Here is an 18315-nt window from a genome sequence, read left to right as displayed (position 1 = left end):
ATTTTTTTGTAGAGACAGGGCCTCCCTATGTTGCTTAGGCTGGTCTCGAACTCCTAGGCTCAAGTAATCCTTCCACCCTAGCCTCCCAAAGTACTAGGATTATAGGCATGAGCCACTGTGCCTGGACTTTGTTACTATTTTAAATAATATTTTGCTTTCCTACATAAGATATTTCTGAAAGAATGCGTAAGAAACTAGGAGCAGTGGTTGCTTCTGGTAGTTGAAACTGGAGGATGGGAGTGGGAAACAGGGATGCATCTTATGTCATTTTAATCCTTAAAAACAATTCAAGGGTCCAACGCGGTGGCTCATGCCTGTAATCCCAACACTTTGGGAGGCCGAGGCAGTTGGATCACCTGAGATCAGGAGTTCGAGACCAGCCTAGACAACATGGTGAAACCCAGTGTCTACTAAAAATACAAAAATCAGCCGGGCGTGGTGGCGGGCCTGTAATCCCAGCTACTCAGGAGGCTGAGGCAGGAGAATCACTTGAACCCGGGAGGTGGAGATTGCAGTGAGCCAAGACCGTGCCACTGCACACCAACAAGGGTGACAGAGCAAGACTTCATCTCAAAAAAAAATCTTTTTTTAATCAATACATGAAGCAGGCCTTCTCAAATGTTACCGTGTATCAACATCATCACAGGCATCTCAGTCAAATGCAGATCCTTGGGCCCTGCCTCAGTGGGGATTCTGTTACATGTAATCTGGGGTGAGGCCCAGGAAGCTTCATTATTTGCTGAGCTCTTGATGATTTAGATGATGGTCATTTTCAGGTCACTGGGGAGGGCGAGAGCCGGGAGGAGCTGGGGCAGAATCTTTTCCAGAGCCCCAAGGTGGTTTGGCTGGATTTCAGAAAGTGGAAGCGAGGCTTTTGCTTCTGTTTGTGGGAAAAGCAGGCAGACTGTCCTTAGAATCAGCCGGAGTAGGCAACCGCATCAGCTCTGATTTGTTAAGCACTTGGCACGTGCAGACTCTGCTAACGCTCAGAGAATGCTCACAGCCAGCCCCATCTTACAGATTAGGAAACTGGGGCTCTGAGAAGAGAATTCCTCACCCAAACCCATATAGGTGATGACGGGACTAGAATCTGAACCAGCCATCTGGCCCCGCAGCCTGTACTGCTCCATGCTGCATGCTGCCTTCATTTTTTTTTTTCTTTTTTTGAGATGGAGTCTTGCTCTGTTGTCCAGGCTGGAGCGCAGTGGCGCGATCTTGGCTCACTGCAACCTCCGCCTCCCAGGTTCAAGCGATTCTCCTGCCTCAGCCTCCCTAGTAGCTGGGATTATAGGCACATGCCACCATGCCTGGCTAATTTTTGTATTTTTAGTAGAGATGGGATTTCACCATATTGGCCAGGCTGGTCTTGAACTCCTGACCTCAGGTGATCCACCCACCTCTATCTCAAAAAAAAAAAAAAAAAAAAAGGACTTAGTGTGGTGGCTCACGCCTGTAATCCCAGCGCTTTGGGAGGCCAAGGAAGATGGATTACTTGAGGTCAGGCGTTCGACACCAGCCTGGGTGTCGAATGCCATTTCTACTAAAAATACAAAAATTAGCTGGGTGTGGTGGCACGTGCCTGTAGTCCTAGCTACTCAGGAGGCTAAGGCACAGGAATTGTTGCAGTGAGCTGAAATCTCACCATTGCACTCCAGCCTGGTGACAGAGCAAGACTCCATCTCAAAAAGAACAAACAACTGATGCTCGTTATCTCTCGTTGGCCCTGCCTAGAGCACAGGACAATTCTGTGCTAGTCATTGTGTTGGGGTAGGGGCTTGGAGAAAACTTCTGATTGGTCAGACCTGGGTCACATGCTCATACCTGGAGCCAAGAAGTGGGGTCAGCCCCACCCAGAGCCCATACTAACAAAGACCTGTTATCAGGAGAGGGGGTAAGGGGAGAGACACCAGGCAGGCAGGAATGGCAGGTGTGCACTGCCCAGAGACAGTGATGGTACCTGTCCCCACCTCTGCCCAGGCCTGGCGTGTCTACAGGCTCTGTTAGACATTCATATTGTTATTGTTCCTCACCTGGTGCCTGGTGAGACATTGGCAGCTGCCAGTCCAAAGAGACAGCCAGCAGACACTGCCGAGGGTCAGTTCCAGTCATGGTGCTACCGAGGGGTGCGGTGTGTCAGGCCCTGGGTGCCAGAGCGCATCCACCTGTGTCTTAGTCTGTTTTGTGCATCTTTGACAGAGTACATGAGATCGGATAACTGATAACAGAAATACATTTCTCACAGTTCTGGGGGCTGCAGGTTCAAGATCCAGGCACTGGCAGGATAGGGCCTGGTCTTTCTGCATCCATGATGGTGCCTTGAACCCTGTGACCTCTGGAGGACAGGAACGCTATGTCCAAACACAGCAGAAGAGCGGAAGAGAGAGAGAACCCACTCCCACAAGCCCTTTCTATAGCAGCATTCATCCATTCATGAGGGCTCTGCCCTAAGCTCCTCCCACCAGGCCCCACCTCCCAACAGTGGCATTGGGGGTTAAGTTTCCATCACATGACTTTTGGGGGAACCCACATCCAGACCATAGCAGCCTCCTAACCACCATATCCACCAGACGTTTTGCTGGATGGCCATGAACTGGGTGGCTCCAGGGAACTCGGGAGACCCTCAGAGGATCAGCTTGATGGGCGCATGGGAGCTTCCAGGCTGAAGGCTCCTCTGAGCTCAGCTCTCACAGCTGCCAGAGGGTGGATTTCATGAGCACAGCTCAGGGACCCCTCCCATGTGGCACTGCAGTGGCAGTGAAGAATGCCAGCCCAGCCGGTGGATCTCCCTACCTCAAGCCAGGAGCACCGCGGTGCATGTGCCAGCCTGGTCTAGCGGGAGTCATAGGCCTCTCTGCATCTATTTCAAGGTTGTGGATTTCAGGGCTTTTTTTTTTTTTTTTAAACCACCCTGCAAAGTAGGTCACCTGCTCCTCTTCCAGCTGCCTTTAAGATTCTTTGGAACAAGGCAGTTACTGTCCTTTGATTCTGAGGACATCTGCCTTTCTGGCCCTGAGGACCGCTAAGGGGGGCCAGGCAGGTCCGTGGAGGACACTGGCAGCCGTGTGGTCTGGATCAGGTAGAAGCGAGGGGAGGGAACAGAGAGAGTGGGAGGAGGGGAGAGGAGATGAGGTGGAAAGGGCCAAGCAGTCGGAGCCCCTGTGTTGGGTCCCATCCTGGTTGAAGACTCTGAGCTGGTAAGTTTCAGACCATTTTAAGGGGTATTCACTCGACTTTTAAAATAGACCATCCCCAGCCAGGCGGAGTGGCTCACTCCTGTAATCCCAGCACTTTGGGAGGCCGAGGCAGGTGGATCACCTGAGGTCATGAATTCAAGACCAGCCTGGCCAACATGGTGAAACTCTTTCTCTACTAAAAATACAAAAATTAGCCGGAACCCGCTTGAACCCAGGAGGCAGAGGTTGCAGTGAGCCAAGATCATGCCACTGTACTCCAGCCTGGGTGACAGAGCAAGATTCTGTCTCAAAAAAAAATAGGGCATCCCGGTTTGCATGGGGCCAGGAGAACCCAGCCTACACAGCAGGCCCACATGTTGGTGGGCTGGGGTCTTTCTGAATAACGCAGTTTTTCTCCCCAGGGGTTGGCCGGAGACCTATGACATGAATACCTCGGAGCCCAAGACGGAGCAGGAAAGCATCACTCCTGGGGGCCGGCCCCCATACCGCAGCAATGCTCCCTGGCAGTGGAGCGGGCCCGCATCCCATAACTCTCTACCAGCCTCCAAGTGGGCCACTCCAACCACCCCTGGCCACGCCCAGTCCCTGAGCCGGCCCCCGAAGCAGACCCCCATAGTCCCCTTCCGGGAGTCCCAGCCACTGCACAGCAAGAGGTAAGCACCTGCGGGGGGGGGGCAAACACTTCCCAATCCCCACCGGCCCACACCTGTCCTCCGCCCCTCCCTCTCTGCACTATTTCCTCCATCCTCTTCATCGCCTCAGGCTTTCGACCTTCCTTCTTATCCTTCTGTCTCCCTTGTTCCTCCCTCTCTCCTTCCCTTCAGCTTTCACCATGGGCCTCTTGTTTGGGACCCAGTGCTGGGGAGCTCAGCATCTGAGTTAGAAATTCACTATACTAAGTAGACGATTAAAGCTCTGCTTTTTTATGCTGGGCACAGTGGCTCACGCCTGTAATCCCAGCATTGTGGGAGGTCAAGGCAGGAGCATTACTTGAGGCCAGGAGTTAGAGAGCTTGGGCAACATAGCGGAACCCTGACTCTACAAAAAACATTTATTAAAAATTAGCCAGGCGTGATGCACACCTGTGGTCCCAGCCACCCAAGAGGCTGAGGTGGGAGGATGGCTTGAGCCCAGGAGTTGGAGGCTGCAGTGAGCTGTGATTGCACCACTGCACCCCAGACTGAGCAATACCTCATCTCTGAAAAAAAAAAAAGCCGGGCGCAGTGGCTCATCTCTGAAAAAAAAAAAAGCCAGGCGCGGTGGCTCAAGCCTGTAATCCCAGCACTTTGGGAGGCCGAGATGGGCGGATCACAAGGTCAGGAGATCAAGACCATCCTGGCTAACATGGTAAAACCCCGTCTCTACTAAAAAATACAAAAAACTAGCCGGGCGAGGTGGCGGGCGCCTGTAGTCCCAGCTACTCGGGAGGCTGAGGCAGGAGAATGGCATAAACCCGGGAAGCGGAGCTTGCAGTGAGCTGAGATCTGGCCACTGCACTCCAGCCTGGGCGACAGAGCAAGACTCTGTCTCAAAAAAAAAAAAAAAAAAAAAATCTCTGTTATTTTTAAGGTGAAGGGACTGATAAGCACAAAATTTAGGACAGTGATTTCTTCCTGGAGGAGGTAGGGAAATGGAAGTGGGGAAGCCCACGGATAGATGTTATCACCGCCGTTCTAGTCCCGGGTTGGGTGGTACCTTAAGGGATTTCGTTTTATGATGATGACAAATATAACTTATAGATACTCTTTTGAAGATATTATATATTAAAAGATAAAAAGAAAATTGTCCAGAAAAATGAAGGAATCCAACTTGCAGAGGGACATCTCGTCCCCGGGGGGCCAGAGGCGAGAACGGTCTTGGGCAGCCTGCAAAAGCTGTGGGTTGGGAGCAGCCGCAGTGCATCCGGGAAGAGGGGACCCAGGGGCATCCCAGCTTCTCTCACCCTGTGCTCAGCATCCTCCCCTTCATCCTGAGCAGTGGACAGCAGAAGGGATGTGGCTGGGCAGGGGAAAGGTCTGTCTGTCCGTCCGTCCGTCTGTCCATCTGTCTGTCCATCCTCCCAGGGCAGGGGTACCCTCCCACTCACCCTCTGCCTCCTTCCTCCCCTTGTCTCCTTCCAGGCCTGTCAGCTTCCCAGAAACCCCTTACACAGTATCACCAGCAGGGGCCGACAGAGTCCCTCCCTACCGACAGCCTTCTGGGAGCTTCTCCACCCCCGGCTCGGCCACCTACGTGAGATACAAGCCATCCCCAGAAAGGTCAGCCTCTCTCCATTCTTTTCATGTTAAGGGATCTGATGAAAACTGTGGCTCCTTTTTCCCCAGGAAATGCACACCCCCACAATTCTATTTGCCATTTTATGGTGTTTCTGGATCCCTGAAGGTCCTCAGAGGACCCAGCCCCATGGGGTGGTTATGTCTCATGTTTTGGAGCGAAACTGGGCCGGGCTGGGCAGGACCCATCGTTGGCTTTCCCTGCAGCAGAATTGTGGTTGCTGTTCTCTTGACACCTGTCAAGGAAGAGCGTCCACCATCCAGCACGGCCACGCATCTAACTCTCTCCAGCCCTAAGTCCCTAGGACCCGGCTGCCAGCATTACCCAGTTTTCGAGATCTTTCAGGCTTCAGTTCTGCCCACTTGTGTCCATCTGCAACCTGGCAGCCTGAGAGATCTCCCCAAACCCTCCATGACTCCCCAGTGTCCTCAGGATAAACTTGGCATTCAAGGCCCTTCAGGTTCTGGCTCCGGCTGAGCTTATTCCCCAGCTGCCTTCAGCCCTCGTGCCCTCTGTTCTTCCTCCGCCCCTAGGTCCCTGGGGCAGCCACATCAATCCCAGTCCTTGGGCCTGAGCCGTGGGCCTCATCCTGTGAATGTCCCCTTCCTCCTCCTCCCTGCAGTGGTCCTCCTCCTGAGCATCTCTGTCACCCATCCCACCTCCTTTCCCTGCTTTCTTGCCCAGGTCACCACAGTGGGCTTCCAGCCTTCATCTCACCTCCTCTGGTCTACCCTCCACTTAACAGCCAGAGGGATCTTTCTGTGTCTTCTTTTTTTTTTTTTTTTTTTTTTTTTTTGAGACCGCTCTGTTGCCCAGTCTAGAGTACAGTGGCATGATCTTGGCTGACTGCAACCTCTGCCTCCCAGGTTCAAGTGATTCTCCTGCCTCAGCCCCCTGAGTAGCTGGGACTACAGGCTCCCGCCACCACACCCAGCTAATTTTTGTATTTTTATAGAGACGGAGTTTCACCATGTTGGCCAGACTGGTCTCAAACTCCTGACCTCAAGTGATCCGCCCGCCTCAGCTTCACAAAGTGCTGAGATTACAAGTGTGAGCCCCCGCGCCCGGCCAGATCTTTCTATATCTGAACATGCCTGTCCCCTGCTCCAAACCCTCTCACCACTCCCAGAGCCCTCCGGACACAGCTTTGGCCCCTCCCTGTGGCCACCAAGGCGCCTGGCACCCTGCGAGTCTTGTGCAGTGCCACATGTCAGCCACACCAGCCACTCCCAGCTTCCTAGGGGGACTGTCTGCATTTCAGAGCCTTGATGGTATTCCTTCCTTGGCCTGAATGTGCTTCACACTCCTCACCCACACTCCCCCTGTCCTACCAACTCGAGCTTCTGTGTCCCTCTCCAGAACGCTTCTCTGGAGCTCCCTCTTGAGGCAAGGCGCTGCCCCCCAATTCCCTGTGTATTTCCTGACCATGGCCTTGAGCACTCTCCATCTTTATTAGCCAGCTAAGAGTGTGCGTGCTTGCGTACGTGCATGTGTATGCACCTGTAAGAGAGCGAGAAAGAGAGCGTAAGCGTGCTCTTCAAGACCTCCCATCACATAGTACAGAGTTCGACACATGGCTGATCTTTGGTATATATTGGATGAAAGGATAGAGTGAGCGGGTTTGTTAAAAATGAAACCACCTACCTTAAGACAAAGAATCAGGCCACCAAACCAGTAGTTCTCAGTCTTTAGCAGGCATTGGAATCATCCAGAGGAGGACTTGTTAAAATACAGATTACTGGGCCTGAGCCCCGAATTTCTGACCTGGTAGGTTCGGGGTGCTGCACCAGGGACCATTCTCTGAGAGTCGCCACACTCATCCATTGTTAGATTCTAAGCCTCTTGTTCAACTGGGGAGACATACCCACTGTTTCTTCTTCTAGTGGCCACCGTTCAGCTTTCATTCAGCAAAGGTCTCAAGAGCTTTCTGGCATGCCAGGAGGAGTATCTGAGATACTCAGTTACAAGAGGGTTCTATAGTCAGCCCTTGCTGATCGTGATGGATAGGATGGTAAAAACCACGTGCACTCTGATGAGCACTCTAATAGAGGAAGAGGGAACACAGCCCAGCCCTGGAGGTCTAGGCTGGCTGCCTGGAGGAGGTGACATCTGAATAAAATTTTGAGGGACCAATAGGAGTTTGCCACAGAGAGGAGAGAAAAAGTCATTCCAAACAGAGCAAAGGCCACAGACATGAACAAGCAAGATTAACATAGGAGAATCAGAGAGGAATCTGGTATGTGTGGGACACGGGGTGTGGGGGCACCCAGGCGACAGCAGGGGCTGAGGTTGGTAATGGCAGTTAGTGCAACTTGCCAGTAACAAAGGTGCTGGCAGTGGTGTTACCAAAAGCTCTTGGGAACTGTTTTGTTTTTGTTTTTTTTTTCCCCCTAAAATCTTGGTATCTCCCTTTATATTTTCTGTTAACTTTTTATTTTGTAATAATTATTGAGTCACAGGAAGTTGCCAAAAAAAGACATACAGGTGGCCGGACACAGTGGCTCATGCCTGTAATCCCTGCACTTTGGGAGGCCAAGGCGGGTGGATCATCTGAGGTCAGGAGTTCGAGACCAGCCTGGCCAACATGATGAAACCCCACGTCTACTAAAAATACAAAAAAATTAGCTGGGTGTGGTGGCACGTGCCTGTAATCGCAGCTACTCAGGAAACTGAGGTGAGAGAATCGCTTGAACCAGCTAGGTGGAGGTTGCAGTGAGCCAAGATTGTGCCACTGCACTCTAGCCTGGGCAACAAGAGCAAAAACTCCATCTCAAAAAAAAAAACATACAGGGAGAAAGTCTTGTGAGCCTGAACCCTTCACGCAGCCTCCCCTATTGTTAACATCTTGTATGGTTATAACGCAATATCAAAGCAGGAGGTTGACATGGGTACAGGCCTGCAGCTTATTCGGAATTCACCAGTTATGCATGCACTCATTTGTGTGTGTGTGTGTCTATAGCTCTGCACAATTTTATCACATGTGAAGTCTTGTGTAACCATCACGGGGTGCCTCATGCTATCCTTTTATAGCCACACCCATCTCCTCCCCCTATGCGTAACCCCTGGCATTCACCATTCATCTGTTCTGAGGCTCTTTTTTTTTTTTTTTTGGACACACAGTCTCACTCTGTCAGCCAGGCTGGAGTGCAATGGCACGATCATAGCCCACTGAAGCCTCACTCTCCTGGGTACAAGCAGTCCTCCCATCTCAGCCTTGCAAATAGCTAGGACTGCAGGCATGCACCACCACACCCAGCCAATTTTTCTTTTCTTTCATAGAGACAAGGTCTCACTGTGTTGCTGAGACTGGTCTTGAAGTCCATGCCTCAAGCCATCCTCCCAGCTGGACGTCCCAAAGTGCTAGGATTACAGGCGTGAGCCACCGCACCCAGCCTGTCTTCTTTAAAAATTGTTGTTATTTCATGATGAATGTTAGATAAAAGAAATTGGATGCACGTATGCTTCAGAGGTTGTCTTTTTCACTCAGCAGAATATCCTTAAGGTTCATCCACGTTATCGCGAGTCTCTGGTTCATTCATTATGCTGTTTATTCCGTGGTCTGGATATACCACAGTTTAACCACTCACCCTATACCACAGTTTAACCACTCACCCATCAAAAGACATTTGGGGGAGTGCATATTCAGGGCACTTTGAATCTATGCTCCTGGGTTGAAATGAAGTTTTTTTAAATATTAAAAATATATTTTTTAAAAAATTTAAAAAGAAAGACATTTGGGTAGTTTCCGAGTTTTGGCTATTATAAATATTCATGTGGTGAACATGTACATTCAGGCATACAGGTTTCTGCATGAAAATAAGTTTTCATTTCTCTGGGATAAATGCCCAGGAGTACAATTGCTTACCGTATGGTAAGTCCATTTTTAGTTTGAAAAGGAACTGCCAAACTGTTTTCCAGAGTGTCTGTATCATTTTACATTCCCACCAGCAGAGCGTGAGTGATCCGGGTCTCCACATCCTCACATTTGGCGTTGTCACTGTTTCTCATTTTAGCTATTTTGATAGGTGTGCAGTGATATCTCACTGTGATTTTATTTTGCATGTTCCTAATGGCTAAGGATGTTGAACACCTTTTCACGCCTTATTTGCCAATCCTGTATCTTCTTCAGTGAAGTGCCCGTGCGTGTCTTTTGTGCGTCTTCTAATTGGATGCAATGGTGTTCAGTGTCTGAGAGTTCTTTGGACGTTCTAAATACAAGTCCTTCGTCAGATATGCGATTTGCAAATGTTTCCTCCCAGCCTTTAGTTTGTCTTTTTTACAGGGTCTTTCACAGAACAAAAGTTTTTTATTTTATTTTTTATTTTTATGCATTTAGTTATTTATTTTTTGAGACGAAGTCTTGCTCTGTTGCCCAGGCTGGAGTGCATTGGTGCCATCTCGGCTCACTGCAACTTCTGCCTCCCAGGTTCAAGCAATTCTCATGCCTCAACCTCCCATGAAGCTGGGATTACAGGTACACACAACCCTTCCAGCTAGTTTTTGTATTTTTAGTAGAGACAGGGTTTCGCCATGTTGGCCAGGCTGGTCTCAAACTCCTGGGCTAAAGTGATCCTCCTGCCTTGGCCTCCCAAAGTGCTGGGATTACAGGCATGAGCCACCACACCCGGCGTAAGTTTTTTTATTTTGATAAGGCTCAAATTATCTTCTTTTTTTTTTTTTTTTTTTTTAATTTTATGGATCAGGTTTTTGGTGTTGTCTAAGAATTCTGCTCAGTGCTAGGTCCTAAAGATTTTCTCATGTTTTTTTCTGGAAGTTTTACTGTTTTACATTTAAGTCCAGGTGCTCGCTTCGGCAGCACATATACATTTAAGTCCATGATCCATTTTGAGTTTGTTTTTATTTTTGTATAAGGTGAGAGGTTTAGGTTGAGGTTCCTTGATTGCCTATGGTTGTCTGATTTACTCCAGCGTTATTTATTGAAAAGGTTACCCCCCAGTCCACTGTACTGCTTTTGTTCCTTAAGGCAAAAAGTGCTTTTGTTCCTTAAGGCAAAAATGGGGGAGTGCAGAATTAATTGGATATCTTTGTGTGGATCTGTTTCTGAGTTCCATTGATCTCTATTCATGATCTCAGCGACTCCTCCCAGCAACTCCTTGAGGTGGGTAGTTTAATTACCCTCATTTTACGGAGGGAAAACTATAGCTCAGTGAGGTGAATTCACTTGGCTAAGGTCACTCTGCCATGATGTAACAGAGCCAAGATGAGAACCCAGGACTATGGTTCCAGAGGGCTGACCCTGACAGCACTTTGGGAGGCTGAGGTGGGAGGATTGCTTGGGTCCAGGCTGTCAAGGCTTCAGTGAGCCAGGTGTGCAACATTGCACTCCAGCCTGGGTGACAGACTGAGACTCTGTCCCAAAATAATTAATTAATTAAGAGGGAAGGGGCTGGGCTCCGTGGCTCAAGCCTGTAATCCCAGCACTTTGGGAGGCCAAGGTGGGTGGATCACGAGGTCAGGAGTTTGAGACCAGCCTGGCCAAGATGGTGAAACCCCGTCTGTACTAAAAATACAAAAGTTAGCCTGGGCGCGGTGGCAGGTGCCTGTAGTCCTAGCTACTCAGGAGGCTGAGGCAGGAGAATCACTTGAACCCGGGAGGTGGAGGTTGCAGTGAGCTGAGATCATGCCACTGCACTCTAGCCTGGGTGACAGAACAAGACTCTGTCTCAAAAAAAAAAAAAAAAAAAAAAGGAAGGAAGGAACTGGATCACTTGCCCACCCCTCAACCCCTGGCAAGGTTACTTTGCACCTCTGTGGCTGTGTTAACTGTCAGGATTTACTCAAGTCACGTTGACAGAGGGCTGGCTGCCAGAGTGGAATCTGGGCAAGCAGGAACAGAGAAGGTGATGACTGCTGGGGTGGCAGCCAACAAGGCTACATCATCTGACCATCATTTTGCCCAGGCATCCTGTCATTTACCTGTCTATTGTTCCATCGGTTGGTGTGTGAGACTGACAGAGCAGGCGGGAGCTCTGCTCTGTGAGGCTCCTGCCCACAGTCCTGTCTATCTTGGTGCTTTCCTCTGTGGCCAAAAGGGAAGCTCAAGCCAGCATCCCATAGCCCAACCCTGCTCCCCGTAAGGTGCCTCCCCAGGGTTAGTACCTCCAGCTTCTGCGTGGAGACACCTGAAACCACAGCTAGTCAGCTCCTCCCAAAACCCCAAACCCTTTATCTATAAAGTGAGTTATCTTCCAGGAAGAGATAATTACTTTAAAATTACTCAGATGAGGTTAAAGACAGCAATTTTATCTTCTGTACTGCCAGAGATGTTTCCCCAGAGCTGTATGTGATGAGATGCTGGGATGTCCCGATTTCCAATCAGTTTGACCAAAATTGGACAGTGATAGACATGGTCCCAAATGGGATATGTTCAGCATCCCAATGAATGGCCAACACAGGTCAGTTTGCATTGGGATGATAAAAAGTCTTGTTAGTTGGGTGGGGCACAGTGGCTCACACCTATAATCCCAGCACTTTGGGAAGCCGAGGTGGGCAGTTGCAGGCAGATCACTTGAGGAGTGAGACCAGCCTGGCCAATATGGTGAAACCCCATCTCTACTAAAAATACAAAAAACAGCTTGGCATCTTGGCGCGTGCCTGTCTTCCCTTGGGAGGCTGAGGCAAGAGAATATCGCTTGAACCCTGGAAGCGGAAGTTCGCGTCACTGCTGCCCTCCAACCTAAGCAAAAGGGCAAGACTCCGTCTCAAAAAACCAAAAGTCTTGTTAGCAAGAGAAGTACATGGTTGGATAAAGTACAGGTTGTCTGATTGGGGAGAAGAGCTGAGAGATGAAACAAGGTCAAATATGCCTGACGAAAGAGGAGGGTCTATCGATTAGGTTTAGCTGCATAGTATACAAAATAGTGGTTCTGACAAGATTGTTTCTTTCCCCACATTGACGGGAAACCAGGCCCCTCCTCCTTGATGTATCGCTGTCCTTGGCCTTTTGCCTCCTGGTTCAAGGTGGCTGTTCAAGCTGTAGCCTTGAGGAGGTGGTGAGGCAAAGGTACCCGCAGCACACTGGTGAGGAGGCTTCGAGGCTGGAAGTCACGTGTGGCGCCTCCACTTTTATCTCATTGGCCAGAGCTGCAAGGGATCCTGGGACATGTAGTCTGGTGATCCAGTCTCATTGCTGCCCCAGATACAGTTGGGATTCTGTTACCAAGGAGGAAGGAGAGGCTAGTCATGGGGAGCAGCCTGCAGCGTCTGCCACTCAGACTTTCCGCTCTCCCCGGGCTCATCCTAGCCATTTTTCCTGAGTGCCAAGGATTTCACAGTGACTTTTTGGGAAAACTGAGTAAGTGCATCAACACTCCGATCTCCAGCAAGGATGGAGCCACATTTTACCAGGCAGCTAGCCACGTGTGAAGTCAGCTAGTAAGGTGAAGATTGCTTATAGTCAAAGTTGCTTTTGTAAAATCCCTTTGATTGCTGGAAGCTGGGCCCTCAGACTTTGAGAAAAGTAAGAATTCACGTTTTGTACATCCTGTGTTTGGGCTCTGTCTTCCTCTCCTGGAAGTGTCAGAGGTCAAGGTCTGGTTGAAGGCAAGGAGGATGGTGTGTTTTTTCCTGGCAAGTGAGTAGAGTTGAGTTTTCAGAGAGTGCAGTGCTCCTTGAAACACCCCTCTACTGTGCTCAGGGCGTTGAAGCCAGGGGGTTAGAGCAGGGTCTCTGTAGAGACAGTCCTGGCTTTGAGCTGGCAGGATGACCCTGAATAAGTCAATTACTTTCTCTTTGGCATCTTCGGGGATCCCAGTTTATGACCTCCCCCTCCCCCTGCCAGATCCTCCCAAGTTGAAAGTACAGGTGCCAGGAGCCAACCAGGGAATTGCAATATCAACACTTTTTTTTGTTGGTTTTTTTTTTTTTTTTGAAATGGACTCTCATTCTGTCGTCCAGGCTGGAGCACAGTGGCACAATCTTGGCTCATTGCAACCTGCAACCTCCACCTCCCGGGTTCAAGTGATTCTCCTGCCTCAGCCTCCCAAGTACCTGGGACATCACAGGCACACACCACCACACCTGGCTAATTTTTGTATTTTTAGTAGAGACGGGGTTTTGCCATATTGGCCAGGCTGGTCTCGAACTCCTGAGCTCTAGTGATCCACCTGCCTTGACCTCCCAAAGTGCTGGGATTACAGGCGTGAGCCACCACGCCTGGCTAATATCAACATTACTAATGGAGGCTCAGTAACTCCCCCAGAGCACACGGCCTGTGTCAGTGAGGTACTTCTGGCTGAAGCAACCAAACTTTGGCTCAAACATTGTAGGAATTTGTTATCTCACAGAAAAGGAAGTTCAGGAGCAGGGCAGGTTCCAGGGAGGGTGAACCCAGCTTCTTGACCACATTATCAAGGGCCAGATTCCTTCTGCCTCATCTCTTCCACCATCAGAGTGGGCCTCACCTGCAGGCTGGTAGCAAGAGGGCAGCCGCAGCTTGTGATGTTAAGTCGGGACTCAGCAGCATCTGGAGGGCAAAGAGAGGCCATCTTTTCTTGTCATCCCTCTTAGGAGCAAGGAGATTTCCCAGAAGCCTCTGGGCAGACTTACCCCGTTTCAGTCAGACGGTGCTGGGTAACAGACACCTGAAAGTCTCTGTGGCTTAAATCAGCAAAGTTTATTTCTCGGCCCCTCCTCAGTTCCACTGCTGGTTGGCAGGGACCTCTCAGGACCCAGGCTCCCCAGGCAGCCAGCAACTCCCAGTCATTTCCCTGACAGCTCAGCTACGAGCGCTGGTCACATAACTCCATTCAGCCAGTCTCAAGGGACCCGGAAGTGTGTCCTGCCACCTGCTTGGAAGTGGAGAACTGGAAATGTTTTGTGGGCGTCTTAATAACTCTGACCTCCCTTCATGTCTCATCAGTCAAAATTGTGTCACAGGCCTGTCTCTGAACCAACCTGAGGCAGGGAGAAGACTTTCTTTCTTTTTTTTTTTTTTTTTTTTGAGACGGAGTCTCGCTCTGTCGCCCAGCCTGGAGTGCAGTGGCCGGATCTAGGCTCACTGCAAGCTCCGCCTCCCGGGTTTACGCCGTTCTCCTGCCTCAGCCTCCCAAGTAGCTGGGACTACAGACGCTCGCCACCTCGCCCGGCTATTTTTTTGTATTTTTTTACTAGAGACGGGGTTTCACCCGGTTAGCCAGGATGGTCTCGATCTCCTGACCTCGTGATCCACCCGTCTCGGCCTCCCAAAGTGCTGGGATTACAGGCTTGAGCCACCGCGCCCGGCCAGGGAGAAGACTTTCTACCACAACCGACCGTGATCCAGGGAGGACTGGACATTAGGAAGTGTCCACAAGATTCACCCCATGGTTGTAGACAGGGCCGCTGGGGCTGGGCGTGGTGGCTCACACCTGTAGTCCCAGCGCTTTGGGAAGCTGAAGTAGGCAGATAGCTTGGGCCCAGGAGTTCGAGACCAGCCTGGGCAACATAGTGAAACCCATCTCTACAAAAAATACTAAAACTTAGCCGGGCATGGTAACATGCACCTATAGTACCAGCTACTCAGGAGGCTGAGTTGGGAGGATCGCTTGAGCTGGGAGGCAGGGGTTGCAGTGAGCTGAGATTATGCCACTGCACTCCAGCCTGGTTGACAGAGTGAGACCCCGTTTCAAAAAAAAAAAAAAGAATGCCACTGGGACATGAGGGCACAGTGAGAGCCTTCTACCACCACCTCCCTTAAATCCTAGCCTTGCCTGTGAGTGTGTGAAGCCGGCCTCCAGGAGGACCTCTGTCTAGGGGATAACTTTATTCCATCCATTCCCCAACCCTATGAGGTAGAAAATGTTACCTCGTGAGCTGACCATGGTAGAACAGGCAGAGTTCTAGCCCATCAGCCAGGTGTCCCAAGTTACCATGTGTCAGGAGTCAGCCCATGGCTAAACACTGGGCATGATGGGGCATCCTTCAGTCCTGAGAAGGGCTTACTGTTATTGCCTCTTGACAGCTAAGGAAACTGAGGCTCGGGGCTAGGAAGTGGCTGCATCTGTCTAAGCAAGAGGCCATGGTGAGGTCTGAAGCCCCAGTTGCCCAACTCAGGGCCTGCTGCACCCATGAGTGCTTCCCTAGCCTGCTGTCTCCATCAGAGAGCAAGGCAGCCCGAGATAAGCCTGGGGCAGTAGCTGCTGGGGACGTTCACCCCATGTCACAGCCAGAAAACAGGACCCCTGAGAGGATCCCAGGGGTAGGGCTGTCGGCCCAAGCGGCCTCTGCCCCCTCCTTCCCCGAGGAACCCGCCTTGCCCCACCACCACCAGCTCCCTGGCAGGCTTCCCAGGTGAGACTCTCATCCTGGACCCGCAGCTAATAGCACGTTTCCAGGCTTACTCATCCAGCCTTGCTAACAGCTTTCTCTCTGTCATCCACGGCGGAGCCTCCCATGTGTCTAAAACCCCACTGGCAAGCAAGGCTGAGGCTCAGGTGGTTTTCGACACAGGCTGGTCTTTCACCCTGGGCACGTCTCCTCTCGTCCCCTGCAGGTACACGGCTGCCCCACACCCCCTGCTATCTCTTGATCCCCACTTCAGCCACGATGGGACGTCCAGCGGCGACTCCTCTTCCGGCGGCCTGACAAGCCAGGAGAGCACCATGGAACGCCAGAAGCCAGGTAGGGCCCCCACCAGCTACTGTGCCCACCCGCCCACCTCACTCCACAGGACCTCTTACTTAGAGCTTGACAGGCGACACTCCCCCTCCTGTCAGTGACAGATAAAACATGAAAGAAAGCTGTAAGCGCCACGTGTAAGACTAGAGAGGGCACCCAGGAGAGCAGCGGAACCAGGGAGCGAGATCCTTATCCGTCCAGACGAGGCATCGGCAGGTTGCGTCTGCTCCCGCTGATAAGGCCAGAGCCGGCGTGCAGCTGTGTGACACAGAGCTGGGAGCCACCAGGGAAGGTAGCTGAAAAAGATTAAGCATGGTGCTCTCAGGAGCAGGACTGACTGCGTCCTGTGGCTTTTCATTACATAAACCCTCCTATGTTGTTTTCAACTTTTATGGACATACGGCACATGTTAAGAACCCACATGGCTGGGCGCAGGGGCTCACGCCTATAATCCCAGCGCTTTAGGAGGCCGAGGTGGGAGAATCATCTGAGGTCAGCAGTTCGAGACCAGCCTGGCCAACACGGTGAAACCCTATCTCTACTGAAAATACAAAAACTACCCGGGCATGGTTGCACATGCTTGTAGTCCCAGCTACTCGGGAGGCTGAGGCAGGAGAATCGCTTGAACCTGGGAGGCGGAGGTTGCAGTGAGCCGAGATCGTGCCACTGCACTCCAGCCTGGGTGACAAAGCAAGACTTTCTCATAAAAAAAGAGGCCAGGCCAAGGCAGGTGGATCATTTGAGGTCAGGAGTTCGAGGCCAGCCTGACCAACATGGTGAAACCCTGTCTCTACTAAAAATACAAAAATTAGCCAGGTGTGGTGGTACGTGCCTGTAATCCCAGCTACTGGGGAGGCTGAGGCAGGAGAATTGCTTGAACCTAGGAGGTAGAGGTTGCATTGAGCCGAGATTGATGCACTCCAGCCTGAGCGACAGAGCAAGACTCTGTCTCAAAAAAAGAAAAGAGAAGAGTCCACATGATGAGTGCACAGCCTGATAATCTATCGCAGAGTGGACACACCCAGGCAGGAAACAGAACATGGCTAGCCTCCCCAAACGCCCATTCCCCTCCCAGTTAGTATCCCCAAAGGAACCCTGTCCTACTTCTCATAGCCTGAGCTTTGCCTGGTTTTGGATTTCATGGAATACAGAATCACACTGTGTCTATTTTGTGTATGTGTGTCTGGTTTCTGTCACTCAGTGTTACACTGGTGACAGCCAGCCCTGTGAATGCACAGTGTATCGCAGTATCTGAGCGGTATCCCCGGTTGTCTGAATGAGCCACAATGTATTGCCACATCCTGGTGTTGATAGACATTTGGGTTGTTTACAGTTGGGACTGCCTAGAGCAGTATTGCTAGGAACATTCTTGTGCCTGTCTTTTGATGAACATATGCTCACATTTCTGTAGGGTATACACCTGGGAGTGAAATTTCTAGGTCATATGTTTAACTTTTTTATTTTATTGTATTGTATTATTATTTATTTTTTTGAGACAGAGTCTCACTCTGTTGCCCAAGCTGGAGTGCGATGGCGCAGTCTCAGCTCACTGCAACCTCCGCCTCCCAGGCTCAAGCGATTCTCCTGCCTCAGCCTCCCGAGTAGCTGAAACCACAGGCATGCGCCACCACTCCCGTCTAATTTTGTATTTTTAATAGAGACAGGGTTTCAACATGTTGCCCAGGCTGGTCTTGAACTCCTGACCTCAAGTGATCCACCCGCCTCAGCCTCCCAAAGTGCTGAGATTACAGGTGTGAGCCACCGCACAGGGCCAGTATGTTTAACTTTATAAGAACGTGCCAAACTGTTTCCCAAAATGACAAAGCATCTTATACTCTGTCTAGCAACATGTGAGAGTTCTAGTTGCTCTATGCCCTCACCAGCCTCTGTGTTTCATTTATTCCAATGGGCAGGTGGTGCCATCACATTGTGGTTTTATTTATTATTTTTTTAAAACATTTTTTGTAGAGACAAGGTCTTGCCAAGTTGCCCAGGCTGGTCTCGAACTCCTGGGCTCAAGTGATCCTCCTACCTCGGCCTCCCAAAGTGGTGCTGGGATTACAGGCACGAGCCACCGCACCTGGGTGACATTGTGTTTGTAATTTGCGTTTTTCTGAAGACTGCTGAGATTGAGCATCTTCTCAATGTTTCTTCCCCATTATTAATCAAGTTGTGAACTACTCAGATGAATATTTTAAACATAATTCCATAGAACAAACCTGTAGCCCCT

At 50.6% G+C, this 18315-nt stretch overlaps 1 protein-coding gene across 2 annotated transcripts in view; it reads left to right on the top strand.

Moving 5' to 3' along the window:
- The window catches only part of SIPA1L3 (signal induced proliferation associated 1 like 3), a 308788-nt gene that overhangs the window by 235727 nt on the left and 54746 nt on the right, over window positions 1-18315 (top strand). For both annotated transcript variants that reach the window (XM_025368227.1, XM_025368228.1), the window contains exons 11-13: window positions 3596-3847; window positions 5315-5452; window positions 15961-16088. In XM_025368227.1, coding sequence (XP_025224012.1) covers window positions 3596-3847; window positions 5315-5452; window positions 15961-16088 — 518 coding nt within the window. The remainder of the gene's footprint in view (window positions 1-3595; window positions 3848-5314; window positions 5453-15960; window positions 16089-18315) is intronic.

The sequence above is a fragment of the Theropithecus gelada genome, chromosome 19, assembly GCF_003255815.1.
Source record: "Theropithecus gelada isolate Dixy chromosome 19, Tgel_1.0, whole genome shotgun sequence".
NCBI classification, from domain to species: domain Eukaryota; kingdom Metazoa; phylum Chordata; class Mammalia; order Primates; family Cercopithecidae; genus Theropithecus; species Theropithecus gelada.
This window is presented reverse-complemented; position numbering and strand designations above follow the sequence as displayed.